Source organism: Vigna unguiculata, chromosome 3 (genome assembly GCF_037176805.1).
Source record: "Vigna unguiculata cultivar grain cowpea cultivar isolate G323 ecotype 2 chromosome 3, ASM3717680v1, whole genome shotgun sequence".
In the NCBI taxonomy this organism is placed as follows: Eukaryota; Viridiplantae; Streptophyta; class Magnoliopsida; order Fabales; family Fabaceae; genus Vigna; species Vigna unguiculata.
Window position 1 is genome coordinate 17,498,796 of NC_140794.1, and position 18,488 is coordinate 17,517,283.

The window sequence follows — 18,488 nt, forward strand, 5'->3', positions numbered from 1 at the left end:
AATTTGATTTAGTCTCTCTTCTAATAAAAGTTGAATCAAATCCTTTCATTTTTTAAAAATGCAACATTTAACTCTTTTAAAATTTAATAAAATCCCACAATTTAAAAGAAAATAATGATAGTTTCTGAATAATTGGAGTTGGAGACAGGCATTCCTTAATTAGCACTTCAGTTGTGATTGTGGAGTGAGGCCAACCACAAATTTACTTCTGCCCCTTTCATTAACCAAAATTTAGTTTCATAACACACACATATACATATTCAATGCCCTTCATTGCAAATAGTTAACATTAACTAAATACCAATTATTGCAGACACCGACCCTTGCTAATAATACCATATCATCATCGTCATCATAAAATAAAATAAAATAATAACTATAAGAAAAAGAAAGTTATTAAAAAAGAAAAAGAAAAAAAAAACCGATGATGATTCACAGCGAAAGAGGGGCCGCAAAAAGCCAAGGTTGTCGGAACTGGATTTGATTCTTCACTTGCGCTGAGTCTTACGGGCTTTCTCCGATCGAAGTTCGTTACTTTCTCTCTCTTGATCGACACCCACCACGCGTTAGAGAGAGAAACTCGAGAGATCGGAGATGGGTACGCTTCAGTCTTGGAGGAGAGCCTACGGTGCGATCAAGGACAGCACCAAAGTGGGTCTTGCCCATGTCAATAGCGATTACGCGGTAATCCATCTTTCCAAAGATAGGATCTTTCTTTGCTTTTTTCCTATCAATTTTGCCTATTTGGGGGTGCATGTTTGATTTTCGTTCCCAATTTTAGGATTTGGATGTTGCCATAGTCAAAGCTACGAACCACGTCGAGTGTCCCCCCAAAGAGAGGCACCTGAGAAGTGAGTGATTTGTGGGTCTCAGATCCGAATTTATTTGATCTTCTTTTTGGTTTGGTATGGAGAGAAGATGTTCATGAAGTTGAATCTTTTTACGGGTTTGTTGTAGAGATTCTGTTGGCCACGTCTGCTGTTCGACCTAGGGCTGATGTGGCTTACTGTATTCACGCCCTTTCCCGGCGGTTGGCAAAGACGCGCAATTGGACGGTAGGATTGATGATAATGATGTTGACATAGTTTATGTGATCGCTTGATTGGTGTACAATTTGATTTTGTTTGAGTTTTCGATGAATGGTTTACATGTACTTTCTTGTGCTTGGATTGTTTATTTACTGTATGGATTGATGTTGTTAGGCTTGCGACATTTCTTGGTTTTTCTATTCCTCTTGGTAGGAAAAGAGAAAATAGAGATTGGTGTCAGAAGATGTGATACAAAATTTGGAAGTAGTTCATCGCTGTCAAATTCTTATTAGGATTCATGATGTGAAATTGCATGAATGTGAACCTAATACGTATTTGATCCCGCACTCTAATGGTCTGGTGTTGGATTTGTGCTATTTCTGAATTTCGATGATGACTTGTGGCATGTGGCCTACATGATGCCATATACTGAAATATATATATATTTTTTATGAATGATTGAATTCAAATCCGTTTTGCTTGAAGATGTGTTTGTGGATCTAATTGTTTGATGATTCCAGTTCTTATTATTTTTCTTATTACTGCTACAACTGCATTTTGCTTACGTTTTGTTAAATTTGCTATGCACTGGTTTAGATAGGTTTCTCTTATAAGTTTATTATTGTGTGCCAAGAAATTGTATCACTATTTCCCATCATTGTGTGAGGTTGTCTGTCAGTGTCTGCATTTCTTACATGTCATTGAAGGATCAAGCAAGCAGTGATCCGAGGGTCAGAATTTCTTTGTTTTTTCTTTTTTAGTTTTCATTTTCAGTTGATAAGTTTTCACTAATAACTAAGTAAATGCCACCTTATTTTCATTTTGTTCATCTTGTTAAACTTCTGTGATGGGAATGTTGAAAACAATTTTTTACCCCCTTAGTAGTTAATTTCTATAGCTGTTTGGGAGAGAATAGTATTCCATCAAACAAAAGACCATTATTTTTTCTCATTTTTTTTTTCAGTTATTTGTTAAAAACATGGGAAATTCTTGTACATGTAATGCATTGGAAGTTCTAAAATACAACCAACAAGGTTTAGTTATTTTGCTTTAGATGTTTTCATTATTGATTTATCAATTGAGCGTCTAATATTTACTCAATTTATGCCTAGGCTAAGCAATGTCAATTTTGAGCATAAAGTATGTTTTCTGTGTTCTGTATTTTTAACACAGTTTCTCATTATTATTGTATAATGCATACGTAAGTATATATAGATGTAGATGTAGATGTAGGAAAGGTTATGTTTCACTTACCTCTGTCTTGTTCACAGGTGGCATTGAAAACACTAATAGTCATCCATAGGTTATTAAGGGAGGGTGATCCTACTTTTAGAGAAGAACTTCTGAATTTTTCACAGAGAGGACGGATTCTCCAGCTTTCAAATTTCAAGGATGACTCTAGCCCAATTGGTTAATTTTTTCTTACCACATCATCTTTATATTTTGTTCTTTAACTTTCATATGGACTTAAGTTAAGTTTCTAACTGCACTATATAATCTTTTGCTTGTATGATTTTATTTGCTTGCAGCTTGGGATTGCTCTGCCTGGGTACGTACTTATGCACTATTTTTAGAAGAAAGACTTGAATGTTTTCGGATTCTGAAGTATGATATTGAAGCTGAGCGTCTACCCAAACCTGCCCAAGGGCAGGAGAAGGTAATATCAATAAACATCTATCATACTCTTTTGGGATAACTGGTAGTATATAGCTTTTTCTGGTCTAGTTTAGAAATAGTAGCCAACTTGTTCTGCGTTATGTGACAGTTGTGGATTCTTGGTTTTAACATTTGGTGTATCTGTTACCCTTGCAAATGTTTATCTGGAAACTGCATATTTTTGGCAAGAAAGAAGTCCTTTGTGTGTGTGTGTGTGTGTGTGTATTTCACGCATGTTTTAGAGGTATCTAAGTATCATAATGAGAGGTTGGATCTTGGAGGGACAGGGATTCAGCTTAAATAGAAAGAGGGTAGAAGGGAGTGTTAAAATATGTTAAGGTTGGGTAAACAAAACTGTGGTTGTAAGGCGAAACCATTGGAGGAGAGATTTTTCTGCTTGTTCTGTTCATTTTTCAGTCAAGCAATAAGATTGTTGTTAATTGAATATTAAATGCAATATTAAAAGTTGTTGGTAATATATTAAATGTATTACTAGAAGTTATTAGAAGCTTTTAGAGGATTCTTAGAGATCTCTTGTAATTATTATTTTAAGGTTTGAGATCTCTATACATAGAGAAGTTGATGTACTGTTTCAGTGGAATTAACAAAACAATAAATTATTCCTTTCAAGTAAGATAACTCTTTCTTTTCTTTATTTCCAAATACAATATGAGTATCGGATAGCACTGATATGGCGATTTGCAACATCTTGAAAAATATAGGATATGATATGTTTAGATATAGTTGAAGTGTGTATTCATGCATATATATATATATATATATATATATATATATAATTAACAAAATAAAGTAAATCATATTGTATTTTTTTTTTAAAACCATACTAAAATTGAAAATCATTACTAAATATACTAAGCTCAAATGTATATATGATCTAGAAGTGACACTTATAGTTTTAAACATTGCTAAATATAAAATAGAAATTGTAAATCACTACTAACTAATTGTCTATTGCCTAGAAATAGGAATAATATCAATTTCATCCCCTCCTTGAGCATCATTGTCCATATCTAGATAATGCTGCTACTCTAAGGTTTCTAAAATCATAAATGTCATTCCATACATCTCCACTAATGTCCCACTTCTTAGTGTTCCCCTTGTTATATTCTTCTCTTCTAGCCAAAAGTCACAAATTAGTATGCACATAAACCTAGTTTTCTATTCCTTTGGGAGTCAACTTGTTTTTTATTGAGTGAATGAATGAATAGGTACTCCAATTTTTTTCGCCACAAGATGATGAGCAAGGTTCCACAATGAGCTTCAATGCTAGCTTTTGAAGGAGAGGTGTAGAAGAACCATGCATCACCCACCAAGATTTAGGATATACAATATCCACCTATGTTCAAAGAATTAAATTCTTTGATTTTGATGAGAAGTCAGCATATTCAAGTGCGACCTCTTTTCTATCCTCTAATTAGTTATGAAAAATATTTTCAGATACTTTTTCCTCTCCCTAGAATTCTCTTCCTCCTCATGTTGGGGATCGTATTTGAAGTCTCTTGATGCCATTCTTCACTACAGTACCAATAAATATAAATTTAGAAAAAAATAATATCATAAAAATTAGTAACTTTCCAATTATTTACTTATAAAGTATTAAAAAGATGAGTATTAGTAGGATAAATTTGGCTAGGATTCAAGGAGTGAGCCATGCAATTGAGAGGGGTGCAACTTTTAGTCCTATGAGTACATTATAGACTTCATAAAATGTTGATGTATCATTTTCTTCTTTTTCTTCTTTCCTATATACATGTCTTCACTTTTTTGTATCGTATTTCCCACATCTCATAGACCAAATGAAGCGGGGGGGTATTTGTATCACAAACTTTAGGCATGTCATATATAGGCTGGGCTCATTCAAAGCTAAAATTATATGCAATTTTGTTTAAGTTTTTAAGAGCTTGGGCCTTGTCCATATCGTCCTCTCTATAAGAAGTCTTTTGTTTGCTAATAACCATGAATTGCAAAGAATGTATCAAAAAATTAAATCGTCTCATCATCACTATAAGAGATGCAAAATGTGTATCTGCAACAAGCAAATTCAAATGGTTAAAATAGCCAATCTAGTGGAGTGGTTTGTGATAAAGTTCCTAATAAAAGAATTATCATTAGTCATTTCTGTAATCCAGACAGCTCCAGCTTGATTCACCATAAACGACATTATTTCATTCAATATACTTTGCTACATATATGTGTACGCAACAAAGGTGTCCAAAAGAACTTAGGAAATAAATGTAATGCTTATTTTTATTTAAATAGAAGCATCAAGAACTTTTGAAAAAATGGAAACCCCCTCACTAGTGGCCATAAAATTAATTAAAGGTCTTGGGAATTTGTTCATCCATCAGAGATTACATAATAGGGGTTTCTTGCAAGGTTACAAGCTAACCTAGGAGAATAGAACATCTAGCTGCGAGAGCTTTGAGATTTTCTCTATCTTAGAAGTCAAATGCCCTTTCTAGAGGGCCACTCTTCCTTCTTTTTTAATGAAGTTTTTGTGTCTATCTTTAGTGGATAAGGGGAACATGTTCGAGTTTCACTCTATTTTTAGCCAATTCAACAATCAATTCTATCAAATATTCATCATTGGAATGTCATCACACACCAATTCCAGTCTCATAAATTTTCAATCAATAGGCCTTTACTCTAGAGTGATAACTTCAAAAGGTTTTTGTCAAATATTACAAGGCCGTCTCTTGTTTTCCCCTCCTTCTATTTGACTGTCTAATAAACTAATATAAGCCCATAAAGGAGTATAAACAAGTTGAACATATTTTTAAGGAACTTAGAATTTTTGAGTTAGAACTAGAATAAATTGGATTGTTGTTGCTGTTTTCTTTACTCACCTAGTCATCGTAAATAAAATATTGTTTGTTTAAAAATAAATAAAATAAATAATAGAAAAGTAGTAGGAAAGAACATGAAAGAATTAGTCTATAAAGGAAAGAAAAATACCTTAGGATTGTGTCAAGCTCTCCCTTGTAACAAGAATAAAAATTTGAATACAAGCACCAATCCGCATCAAATAGTTTTCCATCTTGCACTGCTTCAAATAGGTTTCAGAAGAATAAACAATTTGATATTTGCTTCAAGTAGTTTTCATGGCTGCACATGGCATCAAATGATTTTCACTTGCTGTACGGCTTGAATAGAAAACTGAAAGTAAAGTTTCACGTATATAAGAATGTCTTTAAGGTTGTTATTGTATCTCTGGCTATCTACCCACTATATTATATTCTCTCAATTTCAAAAAATAAAGAAAATATATTCCTCAAAACCACAACTATCTATTCTGATTTTAAAGTTGTTATAAGTATTGGGCATTTTAAAACTGTCATGTGAATTGTGCATTTTAAAGTTATTATGCGTTACTATCAATTATTATTGTAAAACTGTTACGCATATTGGCTGATATGCGTATTGTGCCTTGGCTGATATTCATATTGTGCATGATATCTTATCTGCATTTTTTAGTTACTGAAATGGTTCAAATGCATATTTGTAGATGTATTTGTGTCAGATACATCTTCGACACAGATACATTGGAGTGATCAGTGTGTCGGTGACAAAGATAGTGCTAATGTGTACCTAACTATCTATGTGCATGATCTATTTTGGGTTCATAGAAAATTATAGGGTATCTTTTACCTTGGGGGGAATCGGCCCTTTGTATGTATATATGCTTTGTATGTTTAGGGTGTATTTTCATTCCAAACTTAAGAGTTACGTTTGCTATACCAGACATGGAAAAAGATTGAACTGCAATGGTGCATTCTAAGTCTTTGTTCTCCCTTGCTTCTTATTGTTCTCGACGTTTTTCTTTCATCCAAAAGTAGGCTACCCCTCCTAGTCTGATAAGACTCGCTACTTATCTAAAATGCTGTGTTGTGTACCTAACTATGTTTGGCTTCTATTACGGTTGATCTTTCAATTATACTGAAATATTTTAGCAGGTCAATTTATATTGTAGGTTCCTCTGGCATCTTTTGATTTTCAAGTTAGTCCTTGCAATTTAAAAGTTGGCAATCGGTTTTCATAGTATGAAAATTTCTAGTTGGGTCCTTTAATATTTGCCTATTAGAATTAGAGATCTGTGGGGGGATCTTTAGAAATTTAATCCAATTATTTGTGAAACCATAGAAAATTTGGATTTGGATCCCAGCAAACCAAAATGATTCTATTGGATTCCTTCTCCTGTCATGGTGATCATTGTTGTCAAAGGACAGTGCATGGCAGCAGATCTAGGCGGGTTTTAGGTGGGTAGACATATGAAGCCTTATCCTTGCAAGCAGAAAGGCTATTTCCAGGATTTGAATTTGTGACTTCCGTGCCATAAGGGAGCACTGTACATTGCAAATTACCTAATTACCTAGTTACCTATATTAAGGACTAATCATTAGAAAGCACTGGCATGGCAAATCAAGTGCGTGTTGTGTGGCCAACACTTCTCAGACACTGACACAGTTGTCTCTAAATGAAAAAAAATATTTTTCTTGTGTCTGACATAGCTAGGCCATTGGCTAAGATATCAAGCTGACACCTATTTTTGGCCAGGCACCTCTCGGACACTATAAAATAATTAAAAAATTCAATTTATATTATATTATAAACAAACAATAAGATTTATTTTAAAATGATCTCTCTTAGCAACTTTTTGTTTGACTAGTTATTATAGGACTTAAGTAGTTCTTTTAAGGGATATGTGTACGCATTCATATGATAAAACCCCCTTGTGTGTATATGCACAAATGAGGAACATATACATATATCATATAAAGCATTACATAGGGTGGGTCCAAGCCCATATACAAAATATATCTAAACTCTTCCTCACGTTGAAGCATGCATAAATCATATGCACCAAGCATGTTACATATGTGGGCTCAACAATGGTTTGGTGAAGATATTTGCCAGCTAATCATTAGAATTAACAAAATGAGTGGTAATATCTCTTGCTAAAATCTTTTCTTAGATGAATTAGCAATCAATCTGGATATGTTTGGTACTCTAGTGATATACTGAATTTGGGGCAATATGAAGAGCAACTTGGTTATCACAAATGATGGTCATCATGTAATTTCCCAAATCTTAGTTCTTTAAGCAACTTTTGAGCCAAATAAGCTCACAAGAGGCAGAAACCATCACTTTGATATCATGTAGAGAGAAATCCCCTTGTGTGTATATGCCCAACTGAGAAACATTTATACATATATCATACAAATGTAGAAAGAAATCCCTTGAGTGTATATGCACAACTGAGAAACATTTATAAATATATCATACAAAGCATTATGCAGGGATGATGCCAAACCCATATACGAAATGGATCCATAATATATCTAACACATTTTATGTTGAAATTATTTTGTAAAGCATGCATTGTAAAAAATGACTCCTGTTTTCCTCTTCATATTCTGTGTGAGGATTATTATCATCTGAAAACTGTAAACAACTTTACGTTTAAAAGGTGATATATAATCTTAATTCAATAGTCAAAATACGTGTACGCCCGCATACACACACACACACACACGTGGAGTTGTGGAATCTTATGTTCCTTTATCGGTGTTGTGGTTGGTGCTTCATGGATAATTGAAGTTTGTTTAGAAATTTTGAAACAGTATGTATAGCTTTTAGTTTTCTTTGTAAATAAGTTAATTCATTAGGGTGGAAGAAATTCACTAAAATACTTTTATTTACGTTATTTGAATTGTGCACATTGTTATTTAAATTGTCTTACATGCTGATTGACGTTAAAAACTTCTAAATATGTTTAGTATGGATTTATTGGATATTTTTTATATTGTGTTTGTTTTTGAAGATCTTCGTGTTTATCTGTTCTTTCAAGCAGGGGCACAGCAAGACCAGGGATTTGGATAGTGAGGAGCTATTGGAGCAGTTGCCTGCTTTGCAGCAGCTGCTGCATCGCCTTGTTGGTTGCCGGGTAAAACTGTCTATCTATTTATTATTTTTTTAAGTTGACCATTTTATATCAATTTGTTTTATTGATTTATATAATGGTGCTTTTTTCTGATAAAACAATGTGATCATGTTCTTGATTTTGCAGCCAGAAGGAGCAGCTGTTAGCAATTATGTGATACAATATGCTTTGGCTCTGGTATATGCATTTTTGTCTCTATCTAAATTTCTTTTTTGTTTTGAGCCAGGGATTTAGCATTTACAGATAAAATATATAAACGTATCAGAATGTTACATTAGTTTTTTCTCAGCATATTGATCTTGAGCTTATTGATTTTTTTTTTCTTTGATTTCTGTTTATATGGATTTAACATTTGAAATGTGAATGTTGGGATTAGTATTTGAAGTATGATCGGGACCGAGACTATCATAAATATTACGTTGTTGATAGTTGGAACTGATTTCAATTCAATTGTTTCCATATTAAAGTCTGTTTAGGAAAGGAACGACAGCATGGTGACAATTTGTGATTATTTTAAATGATTCGTCGTTAGGAAAAATAGCTGTTAATTTGGGGCTGATTTAACTGATGACCAACTTGATATTGATCTTGCTTTTGTTCATTCTAGGTACTGAAAGAGAGCTTTAAGATTTATTGTGCTATTAATGATGGCATTATCAATCTTGTTGATAAGGTAAATTTGCTTATCCTTATTTATGCAATGAGTATCAAATTTAAATAACTTATCTACTGAAAAATAATAATTTCCTTGTAGTTTTTTGAGATGCCCAGACACGAAGCTATCAAAGCCCTTGAAGCTTACAAACGTGCAGGTCAACAGGTGATATTTTGCTTCTTGTATTGCTTTTTAAATACTTTGCTTTTTCATTTTACTTTCATGATGTGGTGCTTGTATTAAAACGCCCAAATTGTTGCAGGCAGCAAGTCTATCTGATTTCTATGATGTTTGCAAAGGGTTGGAACTTGCTAGGAATTTTCAGTTTCCTGCCTTAAGAGAAGTATGAAATCTCATACTGTGATTTATATAGCTTTTCCTGTTCATTTTTTATATGGACTTATGATTGTTTGCATTGTTGATTCTTTAGCCTCCACAATCTTTTCTTACAACCATGGAAGAGTACATTAAGGAGGCACCACGAGTGGTTACAGTTCCAAGTGAACCATTGGTTAGTATTGTTTATTTAATTTATGCAGAGCGTAGGTGTCACATTTCCTTTATAAATTGGTTTTGTTTTGATTGTGTTAAACTGAATTTTTGTTGGACAACAATGTATATTTTTCCATGTTTCTTTTACATTCTAGTTCTAGCCACTAATTAATTCTGTTGTATCAACAGCTACAATTGACTTACAGACCAGAAGTTCTTGCAATTGAAGATACCAAACCATCTGTTGAAGAACAGGAGCCCCCACCAGTTCCGGTTGACAATAATGTTGTCTCTGATTCTGAACCTGCACCTCCTCCTCCACCACCTTCTCATAACAATTTTGAAACTGGAGACCTGCTGGTAGGCTTTTGGATCCTAAAGGTATATGGCTTTTTACGATTTATTTTCCTTATTGTGTCCTTGTTGCAGGGACTGAATGACACTGCACCTGATGCATCCCTCATAGAGGAAAGAAATGCTCTTGCCCTAGCCATAGTCCCCACTGAAACTGGTGAGTTTTGTTTGTATCTTCTTCTCAAAGGCTCTGCTGCTTAGCAACATTTAGTGGATTGTTTTCTTCATCCTATGAAATGTGACTGTTTTGTGCTCATAGGCACCCCATCAGCTTTTAACTCAACTGCTGCTCAAACAAAAGATTTTGATCCTACTGGATGGGAGCTTGCCCTGGTCAGCACTCCAAGTACCGATATTTCTGCAGCCAATGAGAGACAATTGGTAGGTCTTCACGTGACCTTTCTAGATTGTTAATATAAATATTCATTGATATCTTTGTGAAAAGTTTCTCAATTGAAAGCTACGTAAAAAATTCGGAGTTGGATTATAAGCAGACATCAAGTAAAATTTAGATCACAAAGGAACTTTCATATCAATAAAAAATTTAGTTTCCACTCTATTTATTGGCTCCCAATATCAATGTATTATGTGATTTCTAACCATAACACTTGTAATATTTAGCATGAATATTCAACCGATTAACCAATGAAAATTACATTGTTCAATAAATTATTTGATGACACAATCATAAATATATATTACATAAATTGGTGATGCATAAGATTTGGTGTTAATTCAGTGTTTGAACGTATGCGTTACAAGAAGGAACTAAGGGTATCAATCTTGTATCTTGAGACGTTTGATCTGTGAACATAGGCTTTTTTCTGACACCAATAGGGTAGGGAACATCAGTGTAGATGGTCCATAGTGAATGATGAGATGTATAATTGAGCTGTGTTGTCATACTTTGATGATTGAATGTCAGGCTGGTGGATTGGACTCTCTCACTCTTAATAGCTTATACGATGAAGCGGCATACAGATCTTCTCAACAACCAATATACGGAGCACCAGCCCCAAATCCATTTGAAGTTCAGGATCCATTTGCTTTATCAAGCAGCGTCCCTCCCCCGCCTGCTGTTCAAATGGCAGCAATGCAACAACATCAAGCAAATCCTTTTGGACCTTACCAACCATTTCAACCTCAGACACAGCCACAACAGCAGCAGCAGCATATGTTGATGAACCCAGCAAACCCATTTGGGGATGCAGGATTTGGAGCATTCCCCCCCAATGCTGTTTCTCACCCACAGAACAATCCATTTGGAAGCACAGGCTTGTTATAAGAATGCATGCCCATTTGGATATACGAGGATGTATTTAATCAATCAAGTTGGGTTGGTTTTGTGCAAATTGTAACATGGGTTTCTCATTTGTTGCTAGATATAGATGTTTTCTGGAAGGGGAGGTGGTTGTGCCTTGTAAAATCGAGATAACACAATGTATTGATCATTTTATGATATACATAATGGTGGGAGCGCTTTCTTTGAACATTTCCCAACTCGAGTAATTGGAATTGAATACTTTTACACATGTTCATATAATCCACTACTGTGTGGTTGTTCTATGTTTGCATTATTAGATGTGTCGTACTGTTAAGTATTTAATTGCTGCAAATGAAGTTTCTTGTTCATAATTAGGGCGAGGGAACTAAAATTGGATCATTCCGGGGTTGTTTGTTTTTGTCATATCTAACCAATGCCAATGATTCTGACTTCTATTCAACATTTGAGCATCAAATGTATGTCTCTTTTTATTTGTATCTATTTCAATTTCAATTCATTGAGAACCTCTAGTAGAGTCTGTTTTCTCATAACAACATCAAAGAGCTAATGATCAAGTCTTTGTTGAGGCTGTCTCTTGTTCGTCCAACAAAATTTGATACATATACAAAATTGGACTAGGATGTTTGACAAGGTTTAACCAATTGTTTTATTATGGTCTTCTGCCACTTCTAGTAATAGTTGTTCTTGATATTCAGAAATGTCAACAAAGATGAGATGACTAAAAACTTCTGTTCATCTTCCAAATTAGCATATTTCAGATGGCGCTCCATTGATGGCTGCTTAGCAAATGATAGTGGACAGGTAAATATAAGAAGGTTAAATGCTTGTGGAGGGGTAGACTGTATAGGTGGAGTAGACAATTTAGATTGGGTGGACAATATAGAAGTAGTAGACGCTTTAGGGATGATAGACTTTATGAAGAAGGTAGATGACAATGGGCTATTAGACTCTAATAAAACCACAAACACAATCAGTAGCAACATGAGAAATATCATTTATAATATTAGCAGGATCAACAACTATATAATCTATTATGTCATTAGATAGTACATTGTGAGCACAGTCAAAAGCATCAATAGTTGTATAAATATGGTGATGTTTATAGAAGTTCTTGGAGAAATTTAATTGTGAAAGACCATGACTTTTACTATGATTTTGTATTTATGTATCTTTGAATCTCATTACTATGGTCAGGTTTGTCCTATATTCAATCATGTAATGACCTAATATAGTAGTAGTGCCTATTTTTCCAAGGTGTTATCCGGTGTGGCAGACGATCCAAAGTAACAAATTTTGTTGCATAAGGTTTAACATGGTAAGTGACCAAATGGGCCTTTAGAGCATTACATGAGACAATGATCCACACATAAGATGATCTAGTGGTACATACATTAGACAACTACGGGTCTATGTATAAGATAATCTAGTGGTCCATACAATAGACAATTTTGTGGTTCATGATCCAATTGTTCGCACATAAGACAATTTAGTCCACTAGAATTGTTATGAATCATTTTATCTTTTCATTTTTCAAAACAATTTACTTCTTCATTAAGCTCAAAATCTTACCTTTCCAAAGTTACTAGAATATCTTCAAATCAAAGTGCTAGTATAGTACATAGGTCTATTAGAATGTTTATCACTTGTATCAACTATAGAAGCTATATGACTAATTATCTTTCGGTTGCACAAAACACATGTTAGAATGTTTATAAAGCATTTATGTATTAAACATATAAGTTACTTATCATCGAAATTCATAGCTCATGAACAGTCCATTAGATCATCTAGTGTAATTCAAAAAACTAGATCGTCTGATTAGAGTCATCCATCTAGACAGTTTAATATGGGTTATCTATCTAGAATGTTTGACATTTATCAAGACTTAAAATTTGATTTTAATCAATGCTTTTAGTTGAAGCTCAATTATAATTCAAGAAAGAATAGATTAAATGTTATCAATGTAATTGAAAATGTGACCAAAACAAAGTAAAACAACTTTAGTTCGACTGAAGTCCAACTTTAGATGTTATTACGGTCAACGATAAGACAACTTGAACTTGGTTAAAGTTTGATCCTAAACATTATTAGGGTCATTGACAAAATGGACTTTAGCTTGATTGAAGTCTAACCCTTATGTTACTACAATTGACATCAAAATGGCCTCAACACAACTAAAGTTTGGCCTTGGATGTTACTAAGGTCCACGATATCTAAAGTAATAATTCTCATAAGATTGACAATGGATTTTTAATCATTAAATGATTGAATAAGTAACAACAAAACTCAAATCTTAGCCATATGAATAAGTTTGGATCATTTTTTTTATCAAATGAGATAAGATAAATACTAGAGTGTTCCACATAGGAAATGAGTAAAGGCAATAGAGTTTACAACACAAAAAAGAGAGTTAGAAATTCACCAAGTACAAAATCCTACTTCTTTACTAATTTTCCATCAACAACTATTTTACACAAATCCATATTAGAGAAGTCACAACTAGGGCGTAAAGCTCTAGCTTGCTCCACTGCTCTGTCGAAGCTTGTCCTAAAGAGTTGGTGATTTCATCCTTTAAAGCTTCTTTGTTTTTCTTCTAGTCTTTCTCCTTCTCAAGCTAACTTATGTTCAATATGTCAAGTTCAACATTTTCCCCTTGAAGTTCATTGTTCTTGTTGTTGAAGTCGAAGGGTAATAGTGTTTTTTTCTTTTGCCCACTCCTTTGCATGTGCCCGAAGACATTCAACTTTGTTACATTTAGGCTTTTACTTTAATATTTTGGCTTCATTATAAGAAATTTCACGAGTTCAATTAGTTATCAAGCAAGCTATGGTTGTTGCTTTATTAAGAAAACTTTGTATGTCTCCACACAAAGAAACCACACTAGTACCCTTTACGGCTTCATTAGCTCAAGGCTAGGGTGTTGTATACTGTCATCACCTAGATGAACACCTACAACTTGAGTGTTTCCCTTTACATGATTGTTGATATGGGCAAACATGTCAAGATAAATTATGTAAATGAATGAATAATGAATTATTGAAAAGATAAATACAATCGATTACGGCCTAACCAAAAAGCTATATCCAGCTACAACTCGACCATAAAGCCTTTGGTAGGGATGACAAATAGACTTGTTCTGTGGGTATTCTCCAAACTTATCCCAATTTTGACGGGAAACTCGCATTGACTAGGTATATGTAAAAGTAATATATGATTTTATTAATTGGGTATGAGGACAGGATGAGTATGAACATATCCTTTCCGTCCCTATCCCCATATTTGTCCCATTTAAATTACTAATATATATATATATATATATATATATATATATATATATATATATATATATTCATAACCTTTTTTCTTTTTGTTACACACTTTTTTCTCCTTTCTTCTAATTGTTTGGTTTGTTCTATATTCACAAAATTCAGTCACATCTCCACGATACTTTTTCTCTTGTCACAATCTTGATTACACATTTTTGCTTTGTTTAGTTATGTTTAAACGATGTATTATCTATTTTAGTGAATTAAATAGTTTTTAAGTGTCATATTTGATTATTTTTACTTCTTTTTAGTATTTTTATTAATTGTTAATTTTTTTCACATGAGGATGTTTGACTCCTTGATTGCAAATGTTAATCATGTAAACCCTTCACTTAGTGGACAATTTAAACAAAAAAAAACGTTTTTTTATTCTCTTTGATTCTTAATGTTTGTTTTGTTTGCAGAACTTTTTATTTCGTTCAAACAATTTTCATTATCTTTTAACAATTCAACTAATTCAATATCTGAAAAGTTTTCTCATTTCTCCTAGGTAGTCTATATCTTGTCATACATCTAATTATACACTTTTTCTTTCGTACCAATTCTTTTCTATGACACATATTTGATTACTTTTACTTCTTTTTAATATTTTTGTTTATTGTTTTTTTATCATGTGGAATATTATTCTTGTTAAATATATTAGATTATTAGATATCTTAGATATGTATCTTATCTTTATCTTTGATCTACAGTTACTTTGTTATTATTCTTTATTTGTATTTTGGGTTTCACCCATATTTCCTTTATTATAAATATAATGCCCTATGTGTATTTTCTACACAAGGGAGATTAATACCATGCATTTTTTTACTATATTCAATATGGTATCAAAACTAGGTTCCAAACCTATCCTAGCAAAATTTGTCATTTGTTCGGCCTATTGTGTCACTACAATCGAGAAAATTATTGTTTGTTGGACATATTGTTCCATTCGCTATCGTGCCGCTATAGACCTTCCATTAATGTCTAGTCCCATGCACGAGATGTATATACCTCAATGTGAGGGGGTGTGTTGGAAGTCTCACATTGACTAGTGATAAAGCCAGTTTGGAGTATATAAGTTGAAGTAAACCTCACCTTACAAGCCGATTTTGTGAGGTTGAGTTAGGTCATTTTCAGACCAAAGATCTTGGCAAAGTTATATATTTCTTGGGTATTGACATAGAACAATCCAATGATGGCATTGTTATATCTCAAAGGAACTATGCATTGGATATTTAGGAGGAATTTATGTTGATGAAGTCAAAATCTATTGACACCTATGGATCTTAATTCTAAACTTCTATCAAATCAGGGAGCCTATAAGATCCCAATCAGTATAAAAGACTAGTTAAGAAATTGAACTATCTTACAATTACTCATCCTAATATTTCCTTTGCAGTCAGTGTGGTAAGCCAAGTTCTTAATTCCCCATGTGAAGATCATTGACATGTTGTCATTTGTATATTGAAGTACATTAAAGAACCTCTTGGAAAAAGGTTGTTATATGATTCCAATAACTATACAAGAGTTGTTTGTTACTCAGATGCTGATTGGACAAGATCTCCTTACGATAGAAGGTCCACATCGGTATTTTGTGTCTCCATTGGTGGTAACTTGATCTCTTAGAAAAATAAGAAACAAAGTGTTATGACAAGATCTAGTGTAGAAGTAGAGTATAAAGCCATGACGTCAATCACTTGTGGACTTGTTTGGCTTAAGCAATTGCTTAGAGAGTTACAATTTGGAGATGTCACTCAAATCACACTTATATGCGACAATCAGGTTTTTCTTCATATTAGTTTTTATCCTGTCTTTCATGAAAGGACCAAACACATTAAGATTGATTATCATTTCATTTGAGAGAAGATTGCACTAGAGACATCAATATTGAGTTCATTAACTCAAGTGATCAGTTACAAGATATTTTCACTAAATCTTTATGAGGACCGATAATTGGTTATATTTGTAACAAGCTTGATACATATGATTTGATGCACAAACTTAAGAGGGAGTGTTAAATATATTAGATCATTAGATATCTTAGATATGTATCTTATCTTTATCTTTTATCTTCAATTACTTTGTTATTATTGTTTATTTATATTTTGAGCTTAGCCCATATTTCCTTTATTATAAATACAATACCCTATGTGTATTTTATACACAATAGAGATTAATACCATACAATTTTTCACTTTATTCAATATTTAATGATTTTTTATACAATTATTTTCATTTTCTAACTTATGAACCACTTCAATTATATAAAGACTTTTCATTTACTATAATATAATAACTTGATGTCATTGTCGTGAAGTTGAAAAGATGTAAGATTTATGTCCCAATTTTTGTCAAGTTTTGTCAAATAAGTCCTAATTATGGTTTTGTGATCAAATAGGTACCAATTTTCGTCATTTTTTTTCAATTAAGACCTTTTTTGCTAACACCGTTTAAATCATTAATGGCCATGAATAGTGACCGCCACGTGTCACTTTGTGATTTTTTTTGAATATTTTTTTATTTTTTTAAATATTTTTTAAATTTTTTAAATGTCCATGTGTCAACCCAATATCGTGTCACATGTCAAAGTCAATGTTCTATATTCAATTTGGTCCCTATATTTGTTATTTTTGTTCAATTTAGTCCAATTTTATTTAAAATTGACCAATTTTGTCCCTATCGAATATGTGACCAAATTTAATTTTTATACCAAAGTTATAATGATGTGAATTTTAATATATTATATAAAAATATTCAATAAAAAATGTGAATTTTAATATAAAAATTAAATTTGGTTTCAATTTGGAGAGGGACCAAATTGGTTCATGTTAACAAAAATTAAGACTAAATTGAACAAAAATAACAAATATAAAAACCAAATTGAATATAAAACATTGACTTTGACACGGGACACGTTATTGGGTTGATACGTGGACATTTTAAAAAAATTTAAAAAAAAAATCAAAAAAAATAAAAAAACCACGAAGTGACACGTGACAGTCACTGTTCATGACCGTTAATGAGTGTTAGCAAAAAAGGACCCAATTGAATAAAATTGACGAAAATTGGGACCTATTTGAACACAAATCCAAAATTAGGACTTATTTGACAAACTTGACGAAAATTGGGACCAAAAATATATTTTAACCTTCAAATTATTATTAGTTTAATATTTTTTCTATGTGTAATTTCATTTAAGTACTGTCTTATGATATTTATTAATGTACTAAAAAGGAGATTTCATTATAATTTAGAAAAAGAGAAATTAAAGAGATATTTTAAATAATTTTAAACATGAATATTTATTTATTTTTATTTTTTAAAATATATCTTTTAATTTATCAACTTTATTTCATTAAAGTTTTCAAAATGAATGGATGCTTTGGTTCTTTTAAAATTTTATTTATGGGTAATTGCTAAATATTTTATATAATTCTTTCACCTTTGTTTGACACTCTAATTTAAAATTTATACAATTATCATTTATTTCTAAATTTTGACATTGAATATTTGATAATACCATTTTTTTGTGATTTTTTTAGAAAAAGTGATTAATTGATATTAAAACAGTAAAAAAGTGGGTTCGAATGTAAATGAGGATGGAACAAAAGTTATATATCCGTTGGATATGAGATGAAAATGTGTATATAAATTTTTATTTCAAGAATGAAATTGAGATAATGAAACTCGTCTCGTCCTATCCAACTCTCATCCTTAACTTTTGGTCAATTATAGACACTAGGTAAGA

General features: G+C 32.4%; 1 protein-coding gene across 1 annotated transcript; it reads left to right on the top strand.

The window, feature by feature from the left end:
* Positions 1-404: 404 nt before the first annotated feature.
* On the top strand, positions 405-11,690 carry LOC114178365 (putative clathrin assembly protein At2g01600). Its single transcript, XM_028064212.2, has 15 exons — positions 405-684; positions 782-851; positions 958-1,055; positions 2,300-2,438; positions 2,558-2,685; positions 8,557-8,649; positions 8,773-8,823; positions 9,254-9,319; positions 9,401-9,466; positions 9,564-9,644; positions 9,732-9,812; positions 9,983-10,153; positions 10,223-10,304; positions 10,407-10,528; positions 11,073-11,690. Exons 1-15 carry the CDS (start codon positions 595-597, stop codon positions 11,430-11,432), a joined length of 1,698 nt encoding a protein of 565 aa, XP_027920013.1. The 5' UTR covers positions 405-594; the 3' UTR covers positions 11,433-11,690.
* The last annotated feature ends 6,798 nt before the right edge of the window (positions 11,691-18,488 follow it).